Source organism: Rhinolophus sinicus, chromosome 18, assembly GCF_057876585.1.
Source record: "Rhinolophus sinicus isolate RSI-liver-muscle chromosome 18, RSI-T2T, whole genome shotgun sequence".
In the NCBI taxonomy this organism is placed as follows: domain Eukaryota; kingdom Metazoa; phylum Chordata; class Mammalia; order Chiroptera; family Rhinolophidae; genus Rhinolophus; species Rhinolophus sinicus.
The window spans coordinates 67,953,867-67,979,984 of NC_142518.1; the positions used below are offsets into that span (position 1 = coordinate 67,953,867).

General features: G+C 45.6%; 1 protein-coding gene across 24 annotated transcripts; it reads left to right on the forward strand.

Annotated features, from left to right (window-relative positions):
* The first annotated feature begins 602 nt into the window (after nt 1-602).
* Nucleotides 603-14,453, forward strand: LOC109439902 (G protein-coupled receptor associated sorting protein 3-like). Of its 24 annotated transcripts, XM_088795139.1 has the most exons (8): nt 603-1,002; nt 1,257-1,374; nt 1,963-2,136; nt 5,403-5,755; nt 10,254-10,355; nt 10,756-10,837; nt 11,441-11,519; nt 11,839-14,453. In XM_088795139.1, the coding sequence occupies exon 8, from the start codon at nt 12,115-12,117 to the stop codon at nt 13,759-13,761; it is 1,647 nt and encodes a 548-aa protein (XP_088651265.1). In that variant the 5' UTR covers nt 603-1,002; nt 1,257-1,374; nt 1,963-2,136; nt 5,403-5,755; nt 10,254-10,355; nt 10,756-10,837; nt 11,441-11,519; nt 11,839-12,114; the 3' UTR covers nt 13,762-14,453. The 24 variants fall into 24 exon arrangements, with proteins under 24 accessions (XP_088651265.1, XP_088651268.1, XP_088651274.1 ...); XM_088795154.1 differs by lacking the exons at nt 603-1,002; nt 1,257-1,374; nt 1,963-2,136; nt 5,403-5,755 and adding exons at nt 8,879-9,322; nt 10,014-10,162; nt 10,506-10,558; XM_088795142.1 differs by lacking the exons at nt 1,257-1,374; nt 1,963-2,136 and having other exon boundaries at nt 635-1,002.
* The last annotated feature ends 11,665 nt before the right edge of the window (nt 14,454-26,118 follow it).

Consider the following 26,118-nt stretch of genomic DNA (forward strand, 5'->3'; position numbering starts at 1 on the left):
CCCAATAAACTGGGGGGGGGGGGAAAGAAAAAGAAAAAGAAAGTATAGCAGAGCACTGAACTGAAATAATATCCAGCAACCTGTGCTGTCATTACCCAAGTTTTGTGTAACTTTTCTGGCAGTGCAGCATGCTTTTTTCTCCCTTTCTAGTATGCGAGATTTGTGGAACTAGGGCAAAGGAGCAGTTTTGCCTCCCTTCACAAACCACAAGTGTTAACAGGCATCATCCCGCTGCTGGAAATTGGCGTTTCAGCGTTATTTTGCCTATCAGGGTTTCTGAGGACAGACGGATCCTGTGTGTGTTTTCACATGTCGCCCCGAGTTTTACAGAGAACATTCAAAGTCAGATGGTCTCCAAAGCCGTCATCGAATGCTCCCCCGCCAGCGCCGGGCTCCGACAGGGCAACGGCCAGGCCTCGGGCTGGAAGCGCGGGCTCCCTACGCCGCCTTCCTCAGCTGCCGGTCTTCGCCACGGTCAGGAGCCGCAGGTTCCGCTCGCGAGCAGCTCAACCTCCCAAGCAGAAGCGTCTGTCCCGGGGCTGCAGCTGCGGCAGACGGGCTGCCCGCGCGGTCACGTGGGCCGGCGGCGGGTCACGTGACCGCGCCCTCCGTGGGGCGGGCCTCGAGGTGTGTCCCACGCAAAAGAGACGGGAAGGACGTCCGCGTGACGACTGGCCGACGGCCGCGGGAGGAGCGGGAGGATCCTAGGGGGGGTGCGTGGGGCGGGGGTCTGTGTCGCCGCGCGCACTAGCCTGGAAACGACTCTCTCGAGCGGCCAGAGCTGCAGCCTTTGTTGGTAGAGGACACAGCCCCGCGGCCGGTCGCGAGCGTCTTAGCAGGGTCTGTCTGTTGTCCCCGAGCTCAAGGGGCAGGAAGTCACCCTGCCTCGGGAGGGAGGCACACGCGGAGAGAAGCGGCGATCGCTCGCTGGCGGCCCAGGTGGGTGCCAGGCCCCGAAATGGCACCCGCGGGACGTGGTGGCTGAGACTAGATCCGGGGGAAGTAAGTGCCTCGGACCCTCCCGCCCCCTCCTGCCTTCTGAACGCCCCCCCCCCACCCGACCCCGACCCCGCTCCCCGCTCCCCGCTCCCCGCCCAGCGGTCTTTCGGGCTGCGTTTCTGGGTGTGGGTGGGGGAGGTGGACGACACGTGGAGGCAGTGGGCTTCAGGGAAGCCCAGAGAGAGGGGGCGGTGAAGTGACCTTCGTGGACGCCCAGTTCGTGTAAACCACTGATGCCACTGGCTCTGGAAAAGCAGGTGTGACGATGGGGACCTCGCGCAACACCCCTGTCCTCCCAGCTGTTCGCCACTCGCTCTCTACGCGGTCTGTCTGTTCCTGACGATGGGGGGTGGCTGAGACCGGCTCGGAATTGGGGTAGGCTGGGGGCGACGGAGGGGAGAGTAGCCTGCCCTGTGCTCCCAGGCTCCAGCTGCTTGGAGATGCGGCAGAGGAACGAACCCAAATCTGGGCAGCTCTAGGGAAGAGGGAGGCGGACAGACTCAGGAGGAGGGAACCTAGATGCGGTGGGCCCTTCACAGGATTTCTCACTGGGATACTGCCAGGCTTCTCAACCCCCAAGAGGATCTCTGGATCTCGGCCCCAGGCAGCGTCTTCCTCCCCCATCTGGGGACACAGCAGTCGCGACTCCGTCTGAGGCTCCCTCCCCTTTCATTCCTGGGTCGCAGGGCAGGCTCTTTCTGGGAAACACCTGCAGGAACTGCTTTATGCCTGGTCTCATAGGTTCCCCTCTGCAGACACTTGGCTCTCTTCCGTGTGTTTTGCTCTCTGTCCGATTCTTAGGGCTTGTCCCCGTGTTCTCATCCTAGGTAGCAGCCCTTGGTAAGTCCTTGTCCTCTCTCTAACAGAATATTACCCCCCTGATGCCCCAAGGCTGGCTACTAAGGCAGTTTAGGAAGTAATTACTTTTCCTAAGCCTGCTCATATCCTTATTTTTATCCTCAGTATAGGCTGAAACGCTGCTGTAATACGACTTCAGGCCCTCCTGTTTACATTGAAAAGCTAGGATTGAACAGTGGGCATGTGGGGTAAAATTACAGACTGAGGCCTAGGACTACCTCCTCCTCTCTTACCCCTGCCTCCTTGGTTATCGTCTTTCCTCCACACTCCAGAATTAAGGTAATCAAAGGGTGGGGGCCAATGTTGAGGTTGTGGTCTTTCCACTCAGGCTCTGTTGTCTCTGATCTGTGTCTGTGTGTTTTTAGAGTTTGACATAGGAGAAGAAATACCTCAAACGTGGTGTTGTATAGAAAGAATAGATCTAGCCTTTCTCCCTGGTTCCTGGCACAGTTTCAAAAAACCTTGGTAATCCTTGAGTGATGGGCGTGTCTTTGTTATGCTAATGAACCGATCTCTGGTGGGCCCTTAGATGGCCTCATGGTGGGGTCTGGTCACCAGAAGGACCAACCACGTGATTAGAGTTGGAACTTTGGCCACTGCAGGAAGGAGGGCTGGATTTGGGGTTCAGTCAGGTGGACACTGATTTAATTGTGCTTACATATGAAATGCCCAGTAAAAATAACCCCTGGGCTTTGTGGAGCTTCCTGGTTCGTAAACACAATGCTATCTGGGCAGGGGGATATGCCCGGAACCCGTGGGAAGAGGGCATGACAGCTGTGTGTCTAAGACCCTTGCAGACCTTGTCCTATGTGTATCCTTTATAATAAAACTGTAATTCGAAGAATAGCACTCGTAGTGAATTCTGTGAATTGTTCTAGGAAATTATCAAATCTGAGGGGGTCATGGGAACCGCTGAATTTATAACTGGTCAGTCAGAAGTATGGGTGGCCCCCCCAAGACTTGTAACTGGCATCTAATCTGAAGGGGGACAGTATTGTTGGGGACTGCCCCTTTAAATCTGTGGAGTCTGATGCTACCTTCAGGTGGTTGGTGTCAAAGAACTGATGTCGCAACAATGGTGTCATGCGTCCCTATTTTTAGCAGCCACCCCTGTAAACCTACCTCTGATCCTGTGCATCATACATAAGCAACAAAGTGAAGGAGGCAGAGCCCACCCGTATATTATGGGTGAAAAAGTAGCCTATGTGACATATCCCTGCATTTAGATGATTTTTAAATCCTCTATCTTTTTTTTTTTCTTATCAGAGCTCCCTCAGGTTAGAAGTCCTGCTGGGGGTTCTGCATTTATATTTGGGGACCTTCACATTGTGGGCTAGCAGACTACCTCTAAGTCCCATGGGCATCCCGAAGCAGATCTGTGCGTTTTTAACGTCTCAGCCAGAGGGCGGGGTGACTGGTGTGTGTGTGTATCCAAGAATGAAGGTGATTATCTCTGTTCTGATCACTCCTTGGCCACGATCATCCCTCATGTTTTTCGGGAGTGTAGTTGAAGTAAAAACCTCATCACTCGTGTGGCTCTTTTGTTTCTGTCCCCTTTCTGGATAAATATTACGGGCTAGCTCATGGAATAAATATCAGGGTCCATTCAGATGTCATGTGCTGCCTGGGGATAATAGTGAAATTGTCGTCTCTTCAGTCATAAATGAAGGCAAGGTATCTTCTTACATCCTTGCTGGACGATTAGCACCCACTGAGTCTCCCCCCCCCCCTTTTCCAAAGAGCAGCCTTCAGTGGGATCACCTCTATAGGAGACCACCAGGTTCCCTATGCAGGGTTTCAAGGCCCTGCACCCTTCCATACAATTCCACCTTTCTGTCTCCACCTCCCAACACATCCTTCCAAGTCAGGGTGGGGGCTGGAATGAGAGAAGGACACACACAGTTTCAGGAGGCACTCCCTCTCAGGTGCCTCACCCTCGTCCAAGCCCTGCTCCACTTTGCCTGCACTCAGGCCACACTGCACTCTCCTGCTATTTCCCAACCCAACTATCCCCTCTGCTTGACTACTTCCATGCCTTTCCCCACGCTGTTCACGCAATCTTCAGTGCTCTCGCAGTCGTTCTCTGCCTACGGGAAACATACTCATCCTTTTAGGCTCAGCTCAAATGCTAGGTGTGTTTGAAGTCTTTCTGACACCCTCACCCTTACTCTTTGCCCCTTGGTAGGAAGTAATTCCTCCCTCCTGTATACTTACACAGTATTTTATTATCTCCGATTTTAGCATTTGTTTGTTTATACCATGTACTAGAGTCGGGTTTTTTGTTTTTTGTTTTTTGTGGGGTTTGTTTGTTTTGTTTTGTTTTCATGAAATAGACAGAACTAGTGTTGAGGGACAGGTAGCACAGAGGGAGAAACTTGGCCTCTGGAAGTGTAAATCAAACCCTTCTGTCTGACGGCAACACCTGAGCCTTTTACTGCTTATGATAGTAACTACTGTTGATATTAAAATTTATTGGGTGCTTTACGTGTACCAGATGCTCTTCTAAATGCATTGACTTATTTTATTCTCAAAACAAACTTATGGAGTAGATGCCATTGTTGTCTCCGTTCTTGATGTGGGGAAGCTGGGGCACAGACTGGTTAAGTAACTTGGCCAAGCTCACTGAGTTGGTTAACAGAAGAACTGAGACTGAAGCCTTTGTAGTTTCAATCTCCCCATCAGGCTACATCTATATCCCTCTAGTGTTAATGGTCACTAAAAGCTGCCATCATCACTGTCACTACCTTCTTCAGATTTGCTGTTCATTACAGCTTGTAGCAAAGTACTTTATTCATCAAAAAGACACTTAAACCGGAGTGTTGTTACACCGCCTGTCCCTCATCCCTTTCTCCTAGTGTATCATCAGCCTACTCCTTCCTTACCAACTTAATTGTCCATCGCGGTCCATCGTTTTTACTAGTGTTCTGCCATGTCCTCTAGTGCCTGGCTCCACTGTCCTGGCAAAATCCCAGCTCCTGATAAATCCCAAATATCCACCTCTTTTGATCCCTGTATTGCTTACTGCAGTACACCTGGGAAAAGTCCTCCACACCTTTCTAACTGTTGACACTATGAATTTAACTTTCTCAACCTCAGTACAGCCCCCTGAACTGAAATCTCTGATATCTTTACGTTATGGACATTTCATAAGGGTGCACTTTCACACAATGACTCTCCGAACTGAAACCAGGCTTATCTAGGAGCTCAAGTATTTAATGTACCTCCTAAGCCCTTAGAAAGGTAAGGATCTGGGTTTTCTGCCTGAAGCTTTCCTTTTCAGTCTACAACAGAAGCCAATCACCGCTGTCAGACCTCTGGCAGTCATTCATTAGGCAAGGCGGTCAGAATCTACATTTTTCCTTTCACCTGGGAACATGAGCTCTGCCACTGGTTTTAGGGGCTTACTGACAGACAAAAGTCAGGAACTGTTACTCACTGATGAGTTGTTTTGTGCCTGAACATACATGTCATTTAAGTTTGTTCCATTTTCATATAACAAGGAACTTAACTAAAACTAACTGAATAAGGAAATTTATTATCCACAGACTGGAAGTACTGAGGCCTCGATGGTTGTTTGATTCAGCTAAGGACTCGGCTGTTTTTCCATCTCCTCCTCCTGCCATTCACAGTATCGGCCTCCATCCTAAGGCTGGAAGCTTGATGGCCGCAATAATTCTAGGACACAAGCAAGTTCCTGAGGAAGAAAAGGAGACAATCTTTCCCGATGGCCTTTTCTTATGAGTGAGGACACTATCCTCAGAAGTCCTGCAGTCTTCTCCTAATGTCCCATTGAGCAGAGTTAGATCACCACCCCTTCCTGAACCAGGGAGTACCAAGGCAATGGATTACCCCTAGAACAAGCAGACTGACCCCTGGAACCGGGATCAGGCCCCCTGTGGTACGTGACTACGAGGAGGAGGAGGAGGAGGAGGAGGAGGAGGAGGAGGAGGAGGAGGAGGAAGAGGAGGAGGAGGAGGAGGAGGAGGAAGAGGAGGAGGAGGAGGAGGAGGAGGGCATACTTACGCAAAGATGATGTTCTTTTCGTAATTATGGGAAGCAGAACAGTATACAGAGCACTGAGGTGACAGTAACAAAGAGCACAGTGGCAATGTCTTAGCTTTTGTGACCTCTAACAGCCACCACGGAGTTCTCATCTACTACCCCATAATATGACTAGATCACAATTTTAAAAGGAACTAGAGACACCTGATACATGCAGGTATTTCAGAATTTCGGATAGTTTCTCATTCAGTGTGCACGAGAATCCTGTGGGGGACGCGTTAACTGAGTCACAGAAACATGGAGTACCTTTTCCAAAGTGACACAAATACTTGGTGGCAAAGTCTCTATTCAAATTTTGGACTACCTGGCTCTGAAGTCCGGCCAAGTCCCAGAGCAGAGCCCAGAGGAGAGAGCCCCAACTGTACCATGCAGCCTCCTTTTAGAAAGCGCTTCCGGGGCTCAGAAAGTGGTTACTCTAGTCTAAGCAAGCACCTCGTAGTACGGTGAACTGGCTCTCGGTGCTGGTGGTGACAGAGGTGACTTTCTTCTCCTACAGTTAAGTCACAGTTGCTCCGACCTCACCACGAGGAACTTTGATTCAGGAAGTTGGAATTCTAGTCTGCACTCCAGGTTAAGAATTTGGAGGCTGACATGCTAAACTGTGCTAGCCACACACATTTTCTACGCCTGGGAAGGGAAAGGGCTAATAATTATGGAGCAGCTAGGATTTCTAGGGCAACTTTATTCCCAGATGTAAAGTTCAGCTGAAAATAAGAGGACAAAAGCTTATCACTCACTGATCTTTAGCTACCCAGTCAAAATCCATAGGCCAGGCCAGACGTCCAGATTCAGTTCTGACATGTAAAGAGCTTGGAAGACATTGCTCCCGTACTTATAGCCTGAAAGAAAGTTGAACAAACTGAGAATCAGTGACTAACCTTAGACTCATCAGAGAGCTGAGGTCACGGGGCAAATGAACACCCCAAATTCTGGAGAAAAGACAAATCTGGAGAGTCACAGCCTAGCTCTCCTTACATAGCGCAGAAACGGCTAGAGACAGAAACAGGTGAGAAGACTTAAATGGTAATCTTGACAAACTGCTGGAGGCTGAGTGTGGAATAGTATGAGAGTGAGAAACCCGACCTGCACTCTTAGAGGTTTAGCGGGCTTTAAATATGGGAACTCCAGCGGGTTCTCCCAGTGAAGCTCCCAGGCAGATCCCCTAGTTGGTCCGGCAGTGAGAGGGGAATTGTGCTCTTGTGAAATACACCCAGAGCCTTCTCCGTGACAGAGGCCTACTCCGCAGGGGAAAAGACTGCCAGAGCCTTATCCCAGCAGAGGGAAGGGCATTCTTCCTATCCAGCCCACTCTAGCCTTCCATTTTCACCTAAGGAGGAGAAAGAAGCTAAGAAACACTTGTGAAGGTCACAGCCTAGGGACACAGGCCCACAAAAGCCTGGGATTTAATTGTAAGATTATAGAACACTTCTTCTCCCCACGTTTTTACCTTGTCACACAAGCCTCCAGTGTAATAGCTGTGCAGTACGGCTAAAAGAGCTGCAACACACAGACTGTCTGTGCAAGGAGTAATTAGGGAAGCCCAAAGCTTAGAGGGGAGACAAAAATAAGGACACCAGAGGAATTTGAAGACCCTGGCACCTACAGCCACAGCAAACATTATACCACAGCTCAACCGCTAACCAGCTAACGCAAAACTTCTCGCAAAGGGTCTGTTTACCTCAGTTCCTGTTACCCAACACATCATATCCAGCTTTCGACAAAAAATTACAAGGCGTGCCAAAGACAAGAGCAGGCACAGCTCGAGGATAGAGAGTAAGCATCAGAACCAGACTGAGATGTAATGCAGATTTTGTGATTATCAGGGAATTAACAACATGTATGACTACTGTGTTAACAGCTCTAATGGATAAGCTACGCAGGTGTGTATGGCAAGTGGCCGAGACCTGAACTGCTTCTAATTAATCCCTGCCACATTTGCACACTGCCCAAGATCATGAGAGCTTGGATGGGACTGCAAGACAAGACGGAGGACAGGAAGAGGAACCAGGACGGTCCCTACCTGGTACCTGACACTTGGCTGTGGGGGTCACAGACAGCGAGGATTGTATGACCCCCGGTGTGGGTCCTGACAGGGAAAGGTCCTCTTTCTTGGGCAACTGTGGGGACCGCAGAACGGCAACACGTGTGTTAGCATTTCGAATGAGAAAAAAGTAGTGTGGCAGCAAGAATGAATCTGGGCGCAGAGCAGGATTCTCTCCCAGGGTTAGAGGTCTAGGTCTGCCTTTAGGAGAGGGGCAGTGGTGAGGCCTCCATGGCAGCCCCCTCCCCACGTTTTCTCCTCCCTGGGCACCTGAACAATGAAAGAACTTGGGGGGGGGGGCACCTCAGGACCTCCGGGTCGATCTGGCCTTCGATGGCCTGTCCGTTCCCAGCCAGCATTCTCCCAGCCCCTCTCCCATCAGCGTCCAGGAAGGATGGCGGCCAGGAAGGGGGAGGTGGAGGTGGAGGGGGGCAGACACAACTAGGGGCGCTTTGTATCCAACCGCTGCTGCTTCAGGCGCGGCTGCTCCCGACCTGCGGATCCTGCACCCCCACCCCCGCCCGCGGGTCCCAGAGATTATAGGGCGGGAAACGTCGTGGGGGGTACCGGCAGGGGGCCGCAGAGGTCCCCTGAGGCGGGCTGGCGTTACCCGCCCCACAGGCTGGGGCTGCTCCCGTCCCCGCCCCCTCCGGGTCGGAACTGCAGGGCGCCTGGCAGAGGTGGGTGCGTTGAGCCCAGCGGTGCGACCTCCCTCCGCCCCGCTTTCCCGACACCCTCGCGGCCAGCGGTTCGTGCCGCATCCTGCGCAGCCCCTGCCGGGTTTGGTGCAGCGGCGCGGGGGCCGGACGCCTCTTTGCAATTCGGTGCGCACGCAAGGCAGGGAGGACCCGAGTGAGGAGGTCCGAGAGGAGGGGAGGCCGACCACCCGGGCCCCGAGCCTGGAAAGGCAAGTGGGGGTGCTCTGCACGCGGGCGGTGGCCCCCCACTCTCGACCAGCTTACGACCCGCGCCCAGCCCCTGGCATCCTGGCGAGGAGGCGGAGGCGGCGAACGGGTCCGAGCCGGTTCCGGAGAGAGGGGCGCAGCTCCGGGGGACGCCTGCGCGGAGGCTGCGGCAGCGACGGGCTGGGGCCCGGCCCAAGGTCCAGGGGTGGCCTGAGAGGCTCCCTGGGCTCCTGGGGAAGCGATCCACGCCGGCCTCTCCCCTGCCTGCTTTCCGGGAGAGGGCGGTGGGGGAGGCTGCTGCTGCTGCTGCTGCTGCTGCTGCTGCGGGAGAAATGGCGGAGCCCTGAGCCGGAGCTGGGCTGGAGGGCGCCGGGGCGGGGGCGTTGGCTACTCCGGGCCCTGATTCTGGAAAGGGGCCTGTTGGGCCCCGCCTCTTGGATGCTGTCCCTTCCCACAGGTGCCTCGTTGGTGCCAGTCTCCCGTCTGCGCGGTAGCAAAAGGGCTACTGACTCGGTAGATTAAGAAGACACCAAAATGAGGGGCGGCCCGGTGGCTCAGGCGGTTGTGCTCCTATCGCCGAGGTCACGGGTTCGATTCCCACATGGGCCAGTGAGCTGCGCCCTCGACAGCCAAGATTGTCAACAGTGGCTGCGCTCGACCTGGAGCTGGGGGGCGGGGGCGGGTGTGAGCGGTTCCAGCCAGGAGGCTCATAATACCAACATGGGCCAGGGAGCTGAGTCCTACACAACTAGGCTGAGAAACAACAGCTGGAACCAGAGTTTGGGGGGGTGGGGGGTGGGGAGGGAAAAAAGTAGGGGGGGAGACACCAAAATGAAATGTGTGCCTTTCTCTTAAGACAGCAGTTTTATTGCCTTGCATATTTAGATCTTACACCCAATTAAGTGCAAGCAAATGGCGGGGGGAGGAGTCCATGGAAATAAAGAGTGCGCTGTTAGTCCACCTTTGTCCTTGGGGAATCTGTTTTCTCCACATCCCAGCCCACTTTAATATGTTGAGATACTGGGGGGAGGTGGTTCAGAATAGAGGGGAAGGTTTTGGAAAAAGCAATGTAGAACGCATGAAGTCATTCTGCTTCTTTACTTGCTGGTTCTGGAAACCTAAACATCATCTCCATCCTCCCGGCACAGTCCCTGTCATTACGGTGCAGAGGTAGTCCCACAGATGTTGTGGAGTTCCTGAGGGTGGATACCTGAGAAAGTATGGGAGTTGGAAGACTTGATTTTTTTTTTCTTATTTCCTGATCCTTGAAAAGGAGATGTTAGGACCTGAATTCTGGGTATCTGCCCATTAATTAACCTGATATTTTTTCTACCGTTATCAACATAATTTCCTGGTGTTTGGCTGAATGCCCCTACCTCTTTCTGTAGGGCGTGACTCTTCTGCAGCTAGAGGACTGTTCTTTGGTGGGAAGGACCGCATCTCCAGAGGTCCCCTGCTGCGAGGACTGGCTGGCATAGTTGCTGAATGAGGTAGGATCTATGCATGCATGGAGAAGAGGAAAAGGCAGGGTCATGCAGGGGTGCTGTGGAAATAACCGTCCCCATCATCATTACTGCCTTCTTTCTAAATACAGTTGCGTGTTTTCCACTGCCCACTCTGGTACCTCATTTTTTGTTCAGGGAGAGAGGTGTGGCCTCTGCTGGGAAAATGACTGACTTCAGAGTTGGGAGGTGTAAGTAGACAAGCTGCAGGTCTTAGGGGAATGGAGGGGGAGTCATTTGGGAGGAGCAGACAGGTGGGAGACATTTAACCTGACCTTGAACTTACGAAAGCATGTTATAACACTTGTCATGAGTGTTGGGCCCGCTCAGTCTCCTCTGTTTTCCTTCCTTGGCCTTTTTGTCTATCTATAGGCTTGTTTCTTTGTAGGTTCCTGTTGAAATCCTGTAGGTAGCTGTTTGCTTTGAATGTAATTAAGAAAGAGGACGAAAACTACTCATTTGGATCCAAGGTGAGTGTGAGCATGAGCACCCCTCTTGAGTGGGGGTGGGAATTGGCTGTTGGCACGTCGGTAAGGCCAGATCATATCTTGGAGCCATTGTCTCCCAATATTCTAGACACCTCTGCCCTCCCATTTGCGTATAGGAAATGGGTGTGGGGTGAGCCAGGATTGTGCCTATGGGGTAATTGATAGATACCCAGGAAATCGGGAGGGAAGCCCTGAGGAAGACCAAGGAGGCCAGAGTCGTTCCACAGTTGACCCTTGAATGACACGGGTTTGAACTGCGCGGGTCCACTTACACGTGGATTTTTTTTCATGTGACCACAGTTCAGTGGACCCACGCAGTTGTACTGACTACAGTTCAAACCCTCATTGTTCAAGGTTCAGCTCTGTGGTTGGGAATCCACATGTGCTGAGGGCCGACTTTAGTTGTCTATGGGTTTTCTGCTGCACGCGAGGTCAGCATCTCTAACCCACGTGTCGACCCCAAGGGTCAACTGTATAACCAGAGCTCTAGATTTGAAAAAGGGCAGGCACTGGGTTTAGAAAGCAGAGTGAGTGTCTGCCTAGCAAAACTCAGCATTCCAATCCCTCCTGTGTTTTTGTCCTTAGGTCTGCCTGTGATTTCAGCTGTAGGGTTTATCAACACTGGAAGCAAGGAAGGAGGAGGAAATTGCACCAGATCAGTCAGGTTGGTGTGCGGCCTACCTGGATAGACCTGTAGAGTGTAGTGGTGTATACCAGGGGGGCTGGGCATTCCTTAGCCTCTCTCCCTTTCAGCAAGCTTTCCCACCATCCCTGCTACTATTCAATGCAGAGAAAAGAGTGTAGTAATACCCGGGCAGGACACTGTTGGGCGATAATGGGAGTGTGGAAGGGATAAAACGAGGTAACAGTTTTCTACGATTCCACTTCTCCGACCACACAGTCCATGTCTACTCTGTCATGTCCTGTGTGGCTGCCTGCATAGATGGAAGAGATTCAAAGCCCATTTCCTTCTTCCCCCTCAGGTCCGTCTCCAGCGGTGGCTGTGGAGGCCTTGGAGTGGCGGAAGAGTACCCATCACCTTCCCTCGGCCTGAGTGCCTCTGCCCTCTGTCTGTATCAGTGACAGAGGCTGTGTGTTTGGCAAGGGGACTGCGTGCCTGCTGAACCGCCAGTTGACTCTAACTGTTGCTACAAAGTGTCTCTCTGACCCAGTGAAAGAGTGTCAACACATCGGCCTGGGACAGGTTGAGAGCCAAGGCCAAGACTGTATAGGGCTACCTATATAACTGGGCTTCAGCCATGACTCGGAGTAGAAATAAGGCCAAAACTGCAAAAAGGGCTGGTGTGGAGGCCGAAGCCAAGAGAGAGGCTGCTGGTGTAGTCAGGCCTGGAGCCAAGACCCCGGCCAAAGCAGTAGCCAAGGCAGGGTCTCAGGCAGATTCAGTAGCAGAGACGAAGGCAGTGTCTAAGAACAAGGTTGTAATTGAGATGAAAAAAGGATCCCTGGCAAATTTCAGTCCCAAAGCTGAAGATGCGGCCACTGGAGTATCTTGGTTTCGTTGTGTGGCTAAGGCTAGTGCAGAGTCCAGGTCCATGCGTAAAGATAAGGCTGGTATTGGTGCCTGCTCCCGGGCTGGGGAGGAGACCAGTGTTGGTTCCGGGTTCTGGACTGGAGAAGAGACTGGTAATCGTTCCAGGGCTAAGGATGAAGAAAGAGCTGATCCTGGTCCCCCGTCCTGTGCTGGGAAGCTGGAGCCTGTGGTGGCTGGGGCTAGCTGCAAGGCTAGGCCAGGGGCTGAGGAGGAGGAGGAGGAAGAGAACGTTATCGGGAACTGGTTTTGGGATGGAGACGAAACTAGTTTTGACCCTAATCCGAGACCCGTGAGTAAGATAGTTAGGCCCCAGCCTGTGGATGAAATTAATGAAAAGAATAGGCCCAAGGACTGGTCTGAGGTCACTATCTGGCCCAAAGCCCCTGCTGTAACCCCAGCAGTGTTAGGATTTAGATCCCAAGTCCCATCTGAGACGAGGCCTCCTTCATATATTGTCCTGGCCTCAGCTGAGGAGAATGCTCATTCTTTGCCTGTGGCAACAGTGTGCTCTTCCATGAGCACTCCTCCATGCTCACAGCCTATCCCTGAGTGCCCATTTGGTTCTGACCCTTGCATTCAGACCATAGAGGAGATTAGACGCCAAATCAGGTTCAGGGAGGCGAATGGGATTAAGCCATTTGCTTGCCCTTGCAAAATGGAATGCTACATGAATTCCGAGGAATTTGAAAAACTTGTTACCTTACTTAAGTCAACTACTGATCCTCTCATTCATAAAATAGCTCAAATTGCAATGGGGGTCATTCATGTTCATCCATTTGCCCAAGAGTTCATCAATGAGGTGGGTGTGGTGACGCTTATTGAAAGCTTGCTCAGTTTTCCTTCCTCTGAAATGAGGAAAAAGGCCGTAATTACTCTGAATCCCCCTTCTGGGGATGAAAGACAACGCAAGGTTGAATTACATGTCAAGCATATGTGTGAGGAAACGGCGTGTTTTCCCTTGAACTCACCCGGACAGCAGTCTGGATTAAAGATACTAGGGCAACTGACTGCTGACTCTAACCATCACCGTATTGTTGCCAATTACTTTTCAGAGCTCTTTCGTGTGCTGTCCCTGGGAAATCGTAAAACCAGAAATCTTGTTCTGAAAGTACTGTTGAATTTGTCTGAGAACCCAGCTGCAGCCAGAGACATGATCAATACAAAGGCATTAGCAGCATTAAAACTCATCTTCAACCAGAAGGAAGCAAAAGCCAATCTGGTTAGTGCCGTGGCCATATTTATTAACATAAAAGAGCATATCAGAAAGGGCTCGATTGTAGTTGTCGATCACTTGAGTTATAACACACTCATGGCCATCTTCCGTGAAGTTAAAGGGATTATTGAGACAATGTGAAATGAGCCAGAAATAAAAGGGAACGCTTGGAACAATCTCCAAACTCTAATAATAGGCTGTCTCTTCTGAAAGAGCCTTGCATAATGTTTTGTTCGTTACAGTGTGCATATTGTGAGTTACATCTTTAACACAGTATCGTGGCACAGTATCTCCAGCTTTGAGCTAGACGTTTTGGTGGGTATCAAATGACTATTCCATCGTGAGCTGAAAACGCCTGTTGATTTTTACCTTGTGTCGATGGGACGCTTCTTAACGTTTCACTTAAGAACTTAGTGAACCAGTTCATCCTAAGTAAGCTAACTTGTTCATTAGTATCTGCTTAGATCCATTTGTGGCTTCAAACAACATAAAAGATAATAATCTAGTTGTGGAAATGCACACGCAAGATAACAGTATGTGCAATCACGCATACACCGTCACTCGCTCTGCGAAATGTGCACTCCCGGTAGGTGAAGGAGGCAAGGGTTGCTATAAGCTGTTTAGTGTAAGAAATTACTCTTTTATTCTACCTACGTCAGATAACTCATTTCTCAGTGTGTGAAAATACTGGGTTATACACTTTGAGGTTTTTAAACGGTTAAGAAACTAAAAGAAGATCATACTGTAAATAGTGTGTGTAACTTGCTCCCCTCCCCGACTAACTGTGTATCGTGAATGTCTTTCCATGTCAATAAATACGCTTCTGCAACATGTTTCTGAATCACTCAGTGTTTTTGTGTATGTGTGTTCACAGTTGGTGCATAGTGCCTAATCTTCCATTGCATATCCTCTTAATAAACAACATGTACAAATGTCTTCTCTTACAAAAATAGGACTAAAGTATTCTGCCACTTGCCTTTTCATCTTTCCAGTTGTCTTTCCAATTTAATATTTACATGCTTTTTATTTAATAGCTTTCTTGAGATATAATTGACATACATTAAACCGTATTTAAAATACACAATTGGATAAGTTTTGACATGTGTACACACGTGAAACCATCGCCACAGTGGAGATAGTGACCGTGTCCATCAACCCCAAAAGTTTCTTCACATCCCTTTGTAATCTCTCCCTCCTGCCCCTCCTATGTCTCCGCACCCCCAGACAACCACTGACTGCTTTACGACAATATGGAGTCATCATTTTCTGTAGTTTTATAGAAATGGAATCATACAACATGGATTGGGGGCGGGGGTCTGGCTTCTCTCACTCACCATGATTATTTGAGATCCATCCATGTTATATGTATCAGTGATTACTTTTTATTGCAAAGTAGTATTCCACGATATGGCTATACCACAGTTTGCTTATCCATTCGCCTGTTGGAGATTTGGGTGGTTTCCAGATTTGGGCTATTAGAAATAAAGCTGCCGTCAGGATTCGTGTACACTGTTTCTATGGTCATATGCTTTGCTTTTTGGTAAATACCTGGGAGTGGGATGACTGGATCATATGGTAGGTATATGTTTAACTTTTATGTTTTCCAAAGTGTACCATTTTACACTGCTGCAGCTGTGTATGAGAGTTCTGATTTCTCCACATCCTTGCTAACACTTGGTATGGTCAGTCTTTTTAATTTTAGCCACATGTCTGACTCTGGGTGGTGAACACACAATGTGACATATAGATGATGTATCACAGAATTGTACTCCTGAAACCTATGTAACTTTACTAACATGTCACCCCAATAAACTTTAATTAGAAAAAAGAAAAAACTTTTAGCCGCATGTTCTTGTGGACCGAATATGCATTTCCCTAGTGACTAATGGTGTGGAACATCTTTTCACATGCATATTTGCCATCCATATGGCTTGGAAGAAGTATGTAAACCTTACGGCCCCCTTTATTTTTTTAATTGGGGGTGTGCATTTGGTTGATTTTTAAGAGATTTTTATATATACTGGGTACAAGTCTATTATCAGATACGGTTTACAAATACTTTATGTCAGTCTGTGGATTGCCTTTTTATTCTCTTAAAGATGTCTTGAAGAGCAGAAGTTTTCAATTTTGATGAAGAATAATTCTTTTAACCAGTTGTGTTTTAGTGCTACATTAAAAAAAAAATCGTTGCCTAACCCAGGTCACAAAGATTTTATCCTATGTTCTAAACGTTTTACAGTTTTAGGTTTCACATTTCGGTCTACGATCCATTTTGAGTTCTTTTTATACGGTACAAGTCATAGGTTGAAGTTCATTTTTTGGCATAGTGGTAACCAATTTTTTTCCAGCATCACTTTCTTAAAAGACTTCTTTCTCTACTGAGTTGCCTTTGCATCTTTGTCAAAAATCAGTTGTCCCTGTATGTATGGGTCTGTTTCCGGGCTCTTTATTGTGTTCCTTTGATCTACTTGTGTATCTTGATTGTGATGCCACACTGTCTTGATTACAGTAGCCTTATAATGTCTTGATATCAGGCAGTGTGAGTCCTCTGACTATTATTTTTCAAAGTTATTTTGGTTATTTCTTTTGCACATGAATTTTAGAATCAGCTTGTCGATTTCTACAAAAACTCCAGCTGGGATTTTGATCACGATAGCTTTGAATCAGTAGATCAATTTAGGGAGAACTGACATCTTAACAATGTTGAATGTTCTGACCCATGAACAAAATGTATCTCTACTTATTTAGGTCTCCCCTTTAATTTCTCTCAGCAGCATTTTGTAGTTTCCATGCAACATACTCTTTAGTATATTCTTTCATATTCTTTAGCACGTTCTTACATTCTTTTTCTGTGGAAATCGATGCATCTTTGTTTATATCTTTATGCCTGTTTGAATATTTCTGTATGATAAATTCCTTGAAGTGGAACTGCTTTGTCATAATCATGAGTGTCAGTGCTCTCCAGCTAAAAACCACCAGGAACATGCCTGTATTTGAACAAGTTGAGTTGCAGAGAGAGAGAGAACACACACCGTGGGGAATCATGGGGTGCATCAATAAGAGGCTTTAGAAATGACTTATTATAGGATTGGGACTTGTGTTAGGTGATCAGAGGAGGGTTTAAGGAAGTGAGGCTTTGCTGTAGATGGAAAGCTGTCAGGAAGCATGAGTAATTCTATGATTCGGCATCTAAATCAACCTTACTCTACGAATGGGGAAGACTAGGACAAGGCTAACGTGATAGGTAAAGAAGTAGCAGTCCCTCGTAATAGCCAGATTGGAGGTATATTGGTCCGTTTTGTGATTGGGACTATGCTTCTCTGTGTTCATACATGATTACAGAGTGGTCTTGTTTTTGTCTTGATACATCACAGTCACAGAGTGGCCTTATCTGATATTAATGGTATGTGAAATTGTTTTCAAGAGAACACCAAGGCCTAGCTGTGAGTGCCAGGCCAGCTCCTGAATGTCAGGGGCTGCTTTTCTTTTCATGGATATTTACAAATTTTGATATATATTGGCTAACTGATCTTTACAACATATCCCTTCAACCCATGGAACGTGAATGTCTCTTCATATACTGGCCAACACGTGGTATCAATGTTTTCAATCTTTGCTACTCTGAGAGGCAATAAATAAATAAATAAATAAATAAATAAATAAATAAATAAATAAATAATAAAAATTCAGCTCTGCCTTGTTTTTTATAACATGTTAATGCTTACATAACGTTCTGTACTGTGGATGTGGCACTTGAAGCACAGCCATCCTGTCGATTTCTTTAAAAAAGTGTCTGCTAGGATTTTTATTAGGATTCCACTGAATCTATAGTTCAGTTTGGTGAGAATAGGCAACATCTTAACAATACAGAGTCTTGCAAACAACGAAGACTGTATGTCCCTCTATTGAGGTCTTTCTTAATTTCGTGAAGAACGTTTTGTAGTATTCGATGTACAGGCCTCGCACATCTGTGGACAGATCATTCCTAAGTATCTCCCACTTCTTGTTGCTATTGTAAATGGTAGTCTTTTTAATTAAAATCTCTGTATTCTATTTTCATTGAACCGCCAGCAGCCAAATGTTCCACAGATGCTGTTGAGGAATCTCTTTGATTGAAAGCACAGGTTACTCCAGGATGGAAAATGTATTTGATGCATAACATGCATTTGCCTGTATTTCCAGGTCAGCATTTAATCTGTTATTGTCATTCTACTGAAACTAGCAAGAAAAATGTCCCAGACACAATTCAACACATCATCTCCAAAAAAATCCCTCACTCAAACAGCTCAGTAGCTTTGAAATTTATGTGTATGGTCAGAAATAAACCTGTTGAATTGTGGGGATGTTTTTCTTTACACTCCGTAAATCTACCTCAGCGAATTCCTGGGATCTTGGGTGGTGAGACAACGTGGTGGGTGGGAGAACAGGGACGGGTGGGGGGGGGAGAGAGAGAGAGAGAGCAAGCAATTCTGTTCCATTGGTCTGCGTGTCTGTTTTTCTGTCAAACCATTCAGTTTAGATTATTGTTGCCCTGTAGTACAAGCTAAAGTCAGGGAGTGTGATACCTCCAGCATTGTTCTTTTTTCATAAGATTGCTTTGGGTATTCAGGGTCATTTGTGGTTCCAGACAAATCTAATGATTTATTGTTCTATTTCTTTAAAAAATGCCACTGGGATTTTCATTGTAATTGCATTAAATCTGTATATTGCTAAGGGAAATATGGCCATATTAACTATATTGATTCTTCCAATCCATGAGCACGAAATGTCTTTCCATTTCTTTGTGTCTTGTTCAATTTCTTTTAAAAATGTCTTGTAGTTTTCAGCATATAGGTCTTTCACATCCTTGGTTAAGTTTAACCCTAGGTATTTCATTCTTTTTGCTGCAATTGCAAAAGGAATTATTTTTGTGTTTCTTTTTCTGAGATTTTATTGTTAGTGTATAGGAATGTGATGGACTTTTGTAGGTTGATTTTATAGCCGGCAACTTTACTGTATTCGCTGATTGTTTCTAATAGCTTTTTGGTGGAGTCTTCAGCGTTTTCTATATATAGCATCATGTTATCTGCAAAGAGTGACAATTTAACTTCTTCATTCCCAATTTGGATGCCTTTTATTTCTTTCTCTTGCCTGATTGCTCTGGCAAGGACTTCCAACAATATGTTGAAAAGCAGAAGTGATAGGGGACAGCCCTGTCGTGTTCCTGAACGTAGAGCAAAGGGCTTCATTTTTTCACCGTTAATTATGAGATTAGCTGAGGGTTTGTCATATATGGCCTTTATTTTGTTCAGGTGTTTTCCTTCTGTACCTATTTTGTTAAGTGTTTTAATCATAAATGGATGTTGTATCTTGTCAAATGCTTTTTCTGCATCAATTGATATGATCGTATGATTTTTGTCCTTTATTTTGTTTATGATGTATCGCATTGATGGATTTGCAGATGTTGAACCATCCTTGTGCCCCGGGGATGAACCCCACTTGGTCATGACGAATAATCTGTTTAATGCATTGTTGCATTCGGTTTGCTAGAATTTTGTTTAGGATTTTTGCATCTGTATTCATCAGAGATATTGGTCTGTAGTTCTCTTTTTTGTGTTGTTCTTACCAGGTTTTGGTATCAGGGTAATGTTGGCCTCATAAAATGAGTTAGGAAGTACTGTCTCTTCTTCAATTTTTTGGAAGAGTTTGAGCAGGATTGGTATTCGATCCTCTTTGAAGGTTTGGTAGAATTCACTAGTGAAGCCATCTGGTCCAGGACTTTTGCTTTTGGGACGGTTTTGGATGACTGATTCAATTTCGTTACTGGTGACCAGTCTGTTTAGATTTTCCAGTTCTTCATGGTTCAGCCTAGGAAGGCTATATATTTCTAAGAACTTGTCCATATGTTCTGGGTTATTTAATTTGGTGGCATATAGTCCTTCATAGTATTCTTGGATGATCCTTTCTATTTCTGTGGCATCTGTGATAACTTCCCCTTTTTCATTTCTGATTTTGTTAATTAGAGTCTTCTCTCTTTTTATCTTAGTGAGCCTAGCCATGGGTTTGTCAATTTCATTAATCTTTTCAAAGAACCAGCTCTTTGTCACATTAATTTTTTCTATTGCCTTTTTGTTTTCTATTTCATTTAGTTCTGCTCTGATTTTCATTGTTTCCTTTCTTGAGCTGGCCTTGTGTTTCACTTGTTCTTCTTTTTCTAGTTCTTTAAGTTGTAACGTGAGGTTATTTATTTGGGATTTTTCTTGTTTCTTGAGATAGACCTGTAATGATATAAATTTCCCTCTTAAAACTGCTTTCGCTGCATCCCAAAAATTTTGGTAGGATGTATTTTCATTGTCATTTGTTTCTATGTATCTTTTGATCTCTCCTCTAATTTCTTCTTTGACCCGGTCATCCTTTAAAAGTATGTTGTTTATCTCCACATATTTGTGGATTATTTTCTGTTTTCTTTTTGCAGTTGATATCCAATTTCAAAGCCTTGTGATCAGAGAATATGTTTGGTATGATTTCAAACTTCTTAAATTTGCTGAGGCTGATTTTATGTCCCAATACATGGTCTATCCTTGAGAATGTTCCATGTACACTTGAAAAAATGTGTAGTGTGATGTTTTAGGATGAAGTCCTCTATATATGTCAATTATGTCCATTTCATCTAATGTGTCATTTAGGGCTGCTATTTCGTTATTTATTTTCTGTTTGGATGACCTATCCATAGCTGTCAATGATGTATTTAAGTCCCCTAGTATAATTGTGTTTTGGTCAATTTCTCCCTTTCATTCTGTTAGTAGTTGCTTGGTATATTTCGGTGCTCCCTGATTGGGGGCATAAATATTGAGGACTATTATGTCTTCTTGTTGTATAGTCCCCTTTACCATTATGAAATGTCCATCTTTGTCTCTTGTTACTGTTTTCACCCTGAAGTCTGTTTCATCTGATATCAGTATAGCTACACCTGATTTTCTCTGGATACCATTTGCTTGGAGTGTCAATTTCCACCCTTTCACTTTGAGCCTATGCTTGCCCTTGTAGCTGAGATGTGTCTCTTGGAGACACCATATGGTTGGGTTTAGTTTTTTGATCCAATCTGCTAGTCTGTGCCTTTTTATTGGTGAGTTTATTCCATTTACATTAGGGTGATTATCGATATGTGAGGGATTCCTATTATTCTATCTTTAGTTTTCTGATAAGACTGTGTCTCCATTGTTTCTTTGCCTTTTTGTTGTTGTCTGTTATTTCTGTGTGGTGGTATTCTATGATGTTTCCCTTTGTTTCTTCTTTTATTACAGTATGTATTTCAGTTCTGGATTTTTTTTGAGTGGTTACCGTTAAGTTTTTGTAAAATAAAGTTTGATATTTAGAGTATTCTGTTTTCTTCAGCGTGCCTACTTTCTCCATTCCCATATTCCGTTTCATGCCTTTACTGTCCGCCTTTTTATGTTTTGGTTGCCACAAGTTGTCCCTGTTGATGGTGGTCGAATAGCCTCCTTTAGTATTTCTTGTAGTGCAGGTCATGTATTAGAAAATTCCCTCAGCTTCTGTATGCCTGGAAAGTTCTTTATTCCTCCTTCATATCTAAAGGATATCTTTGCTTGGTATATTATTCTTTGCTCATAATTTCTCTCTTTCAATAGTTTGAATATTTGGTTCCACTCCCTCCTTGCTTGTAGAGTTTCTGCTGAAACATGTGATGATAATCTAATGGGCTTTTCTTTGTAGGTTACCATCTTCTTTTCCCTGGCTGCCTTGAGGATTCTTTGTTTGTCATTGATTTTTGACAGCTTCAATACAATGTGACTTGGAGAAGGCCTGTTGGAGTTGAGGTCATTAGGTGTTCTATTTGCTTCTTGGATTCGAGGATCCAGTTCTTTCCACAAGTTTGGAAAGTTCTCATCGACAATTTCTTTGAATATATTCTCTGTTTCCTTCTCTCTTTGGTATGTCCATTCCATTATTCTTATATTGCTCTTTCTGATGGAGTCAGAAAGTTCTTGTAGAATTCTTTCATTTCTTTTAAGTCTGAAGTCTCTTTCTTCTGCCATCTGTGTCATTTCCAGGTTTCTATCTTCGATGTCACTGATTCTTTCCTCCATCTGGTCAACTCTAGTACCTAAGCTGGCTATTTCATTCTTAATTTCTTCTATTGAGTTCTTAATCTCCAGAAATTCTATTTGGTTCTTTTTTAAAATTTCAATGTCTTTGGTAAAATGTTCATGTTGTTCTTTGATTGTGTTTCTGAGTTCATTAAACTGCCTTTCTTTGTTTTCTTGCATCTCGTTGAGTTTTTTTCAGAACTGCAATCTTGAATTCTCTGTCATTTAAGCCACATATTTCCATATCTTTAAGCTCATTTTGTGGAGACTTCACTTTCTTTCTGAGCTGTCCTGTTGCCTTCATTATTCATGGCAATTACTGATTTATTATTTCTCATCCTATACATCTACGGGAGTGGCTTCTGCAACAGGTTTATAGGAAGAGGTCTTTCTTTTGTTTTCCAGTATGTTTTTGTAGAATATTTATTTTTCTCCGACTGAAGCCTTTTTTTCTGTCACACTGTAGTGTTATGTTTTCTCTGCACTATTCCAGCTTCTCACACAATGGGGGAATTTCCTGGAAGGCAGGCTTCTCCTCTGTTAACAGTTCGCCTGGGTCATAGTGCACCATGTCCCTGGGGGTATGTGGAGAGCTTTTGAATTTCCAGAGCTCTTCCTGCACCAGATTCAGAGCCCATATGTTTCAGCAGTTCTGTTTACTCCTGCAGGTATCCACCCAGATAGGTGGGGACAGGGGTGGGGTTAGTTGTGAGAATTGGCCCAGAGCAATGATGGTGACCACCACCACTGCCGGTCCTGCTTCCACAGTTCCCTCCCCTTTGCTGGAACTAGTTAGGCTGTGAATCTGTGTCTGCAGATCACAGTTCTCAGAACTGCAAATATTCTGTTCTTTTGATCTGACACTGCTAATCTTCCGCTTCTAGCACTGGGCAGGTTGGGGCGGGGCGAGCTCTGGGAGGTTAGGGAAGGGGCGGCTTGTCTCAGTGCCTAAGGCTTCTGTTCTCTGCTCGGCAGTGAGTGCTTAAACCATCGTTTTCAGTCTTCTTTACTCAGTCTTTTCTCTGAGGTCTCTGCCGTGAGCATTGGGTTCAGCCATGTTATTTGCTGTGCCCTCATCCCTGTGGGCCATATGCGGAGCCCTAGCAGTTCGAGTTTTTCCCTCTCCTGCAGCTGCGGTAGTTCCGGGACGCATGGAGCTCGGAGCTCTGAGCTAGGTCTGCGTCCTGTGCCTGTGCAGCCCTGTCTCTGCACTTCTCCCTTCCCTCCTCCCCTCTTGCACAATTTGCCCACCTTTAGGTGAATTCAGTAGTGAGACTCTTCATCTTGACTGTCTGCTGTGCAGGGAGTCCTTTGTGGAGTTATAGTTTTTCAGTTTGTTGTAAATTTTAGGGGAGATTTCCAGAGTCTCACTTCATGCCACCATTTTGATGCCATCTTGAGGGCATTTAATTTAATACTATTCAATGAAATTACTCTTGAGATGAGAAATCTCTCTTCTAAGAATTGCCACCGTTTTGATGATGTCTTGAGGGCATTTAATTTAATACTATTCAATGAAATTACGCTTGAGATGAGCAATCTCTCTTCTAAGAATCCATTCCAGAGGTATAATGCAAAAAGACATAAGCACAAGGCCATCCTGGAAGAACAACTCATTATAGCAGAAGACTAGAAACAGGACAGATGTCCACCACGGGAGCTAGTTGAATTTTATACCGTATATCTACATCCTAGGGTACTATGCAGGCATAAAAGGTGATGAGGCAGGACTCCCCTCTGTACAGCTATGGCAGGATCTCCAGGGTCTTTTAAATGAGAAATTCGAGGTACAGAAAAATGCGTAGAGTTGTTGCTGTGCAATATGGTAGTCACTAGCCACATGGGGCTATTTAAATTTAATAAATTATAAAAATGTATTTATGTTAAATAAATTTAATTATTTAACAAATTAATTTAAATAAAATTATGAACTCAGTTCCTCAGTAGTACTCACTACATGTCAGGTGCTCAACACCCACAGGCAGCTAGTGGCTACCAACTTGTCTGGTGTAGATACAGAATGTGTCAATCAATGCAGAAATTTCCATTGGACGGTGATGGTATAGAATGTGCCACGTTTTAACTGTGAATGGGGAAGAAAATCAATATACATATTATTAGGTTGGTGCAACAGTAATTACGGTTTTTGCAATTATTTTTAACCTTTTAAACCACAATTACTTTTGCACCAACCTAATATATTTGCATGTATTTTTAAAAAAAAACTGGAAGGTTAAAACAAAAGCTGATAAAAATGACTACTTATAACAGGATGGAGGAGCAACCCAGGATGGAAGCAGATGATGTATCTTCTCATAAAATTATAATCCATCACTACTAGCTCCATGCGCTGAAAGGGAAAAGAAGCAATGACCAACTCAGTAGCAAAGAGCAACTCTAGTCCCGCCACTATAAGGAACCAGGCTTCTTTGGAGAAATGGCTGATTCCAGGTCTGGGTAGGGATTGTGCCAGATGAGTCTGCAGCAAACTCTCCTACCAGAAAGCATGACAAAGACACAAAAGTCAACCTGAAGAGGCTCCCGCAGGCCATAGGTAGAGTAGTTTGAGACTTCGAGTAAAAGAATGACTACAATGGACTATAAAACCCATCAAGTTGACAAACACCTATGACTCATGATGACACTCTAAAGGAAAAGCAACACACAAACACAACTAACTCACTGCTCATGTTTGGAGGATCCTAGGGAAACAATTCATTATTTTGGTAATTGGAAATACTGCAAAAGACTTATTAAACATTCATCCTTCCCTTACTGTATGTACCATACTTCAGTGAAGCCCAAAACTTGATTGGTGGTGGTGATGGGGGGGGGTTCTTTTATAAAAAACTTGTAGCTTATAAATGCAGAAGAAATTATAGAATTAGGACATTGCCATTTTTCTGACTTTTAGTGGAATGCAGATCTAGGTAATCATCTTTAGAGGGTGCAAAAAAACTTCAGGTGAAAAGCAGGTGAGAAATTGTGTAACAGATGGATCAGCAGAACAGCAGCTGGACCCAATGGGCAATCTCAGCATCATGTAGAAAAGACAACCAGACACGTTGTACCTCCTGGTATAACACTATGGGAAGCGTGTAACACCACATCTGAGGTACTCGTGCTGAAAAACATGAATTAGAGCAAGCCTCGAACTCTAATAGCCAATTCTGGGAAACAGTCATTGTCAAAGGAACAGAAGGAACGACAAAATAGGGATTGAACCCACAAAAAGGAGCATGAAATCTCCAGCAGTCAAAGGTCCATATCTCAGGCAAATATGTTCTCAAGTTAAAAGGAGAGAGAGACAGAGACAGAGAGAGAGGGAGAGCAAATCTTTTTTAGATTAAAAGAGACTTAATGGGGGGGCCGGCCCGGTCGCTCATGTGGTTGGAGCTCCGTGCACCTAACTCTGAAGGCTGCCGGTTAGATTCCCACATGGGCCAGTGGGCTCTCAACCACAAGGTTGCCAGTTCAACTCCTCGAGTTCCGCAAGGGATGGTGGGCTACGCCCCCTGCAACTAGCAATGGCAACTGGACCTGGAGCTGAGCTGCACCCTCCACAACTAAGACTGAAAGGACAACGACTTAACTTGGAAAAAAGTCCTGGAAGTACACACTGTTCCCCAATAAAGTCCTGTTCCCTTTCCCCAATAAAAATAATTTGAAAAAAAGAGACTTAATGGTACAGGGAGAATTTAATGAAAGAAAAATTTAAACAAAAAAAGTGAAATTAAAACCACAATGAGGTACTACCACATGCCCACCAGACAGTGACAAATACAAAGATGGAAAATACCAAGTGTCAGAGAGGATGTGGAGTAGTGGAAGGTTCACACCTGCTGGTAGGAAAACAAACTAGAGGAACCACTTGGAAAAATTGATCAGCAATATCTACTGAGCTGGACATACACACACCCTATGACTCAGAAATGCAACCCTTAGGCTTGTGGTAGTTACATGCCCCGGATAAACAAAAATATTTCTCTAGCGAAAAGATTATGTACATGACATTCACAGCACCATAATTCATAATAAGACAAACACTGGAAAATATCCAAATCCCTGTACATATATTGTGAAATACCTAGACAGTGTAATACTATACATCATTGAGAATGAACGATCTCCAACTGTAGACAATAATGTAAATCTCACACATAATACACTGACTGAAAAGAGTCAGATGCAAAAGAGGACGTGATGTATGATTCCAGGAAATTTTCTTCTAACCTCCCACTACAGCTAGCTGGGGGCTGGAGAAGAAATTCAACATCCAATTACTTTAATTTCAAGGTACGTAGTAGTTGCTTATACATAATTACCTGCAGCGTAGATAACCTCAGAGAAATATGCATGCTCGAGCCCTAGAAAAGGGATTCGCTACACTTAGGACCAAGGGTAATGCTGT

What these genes read in the sequence shown, in the direction of transcription:
- LOC109439902 (XM_088795139.1), top strand. Translation starts at nt 12,115, where the DNA reads ATGACTCGGAGTAGAAATAAGGCCAAAACTGCAAAAAGGGCTGGTGTG.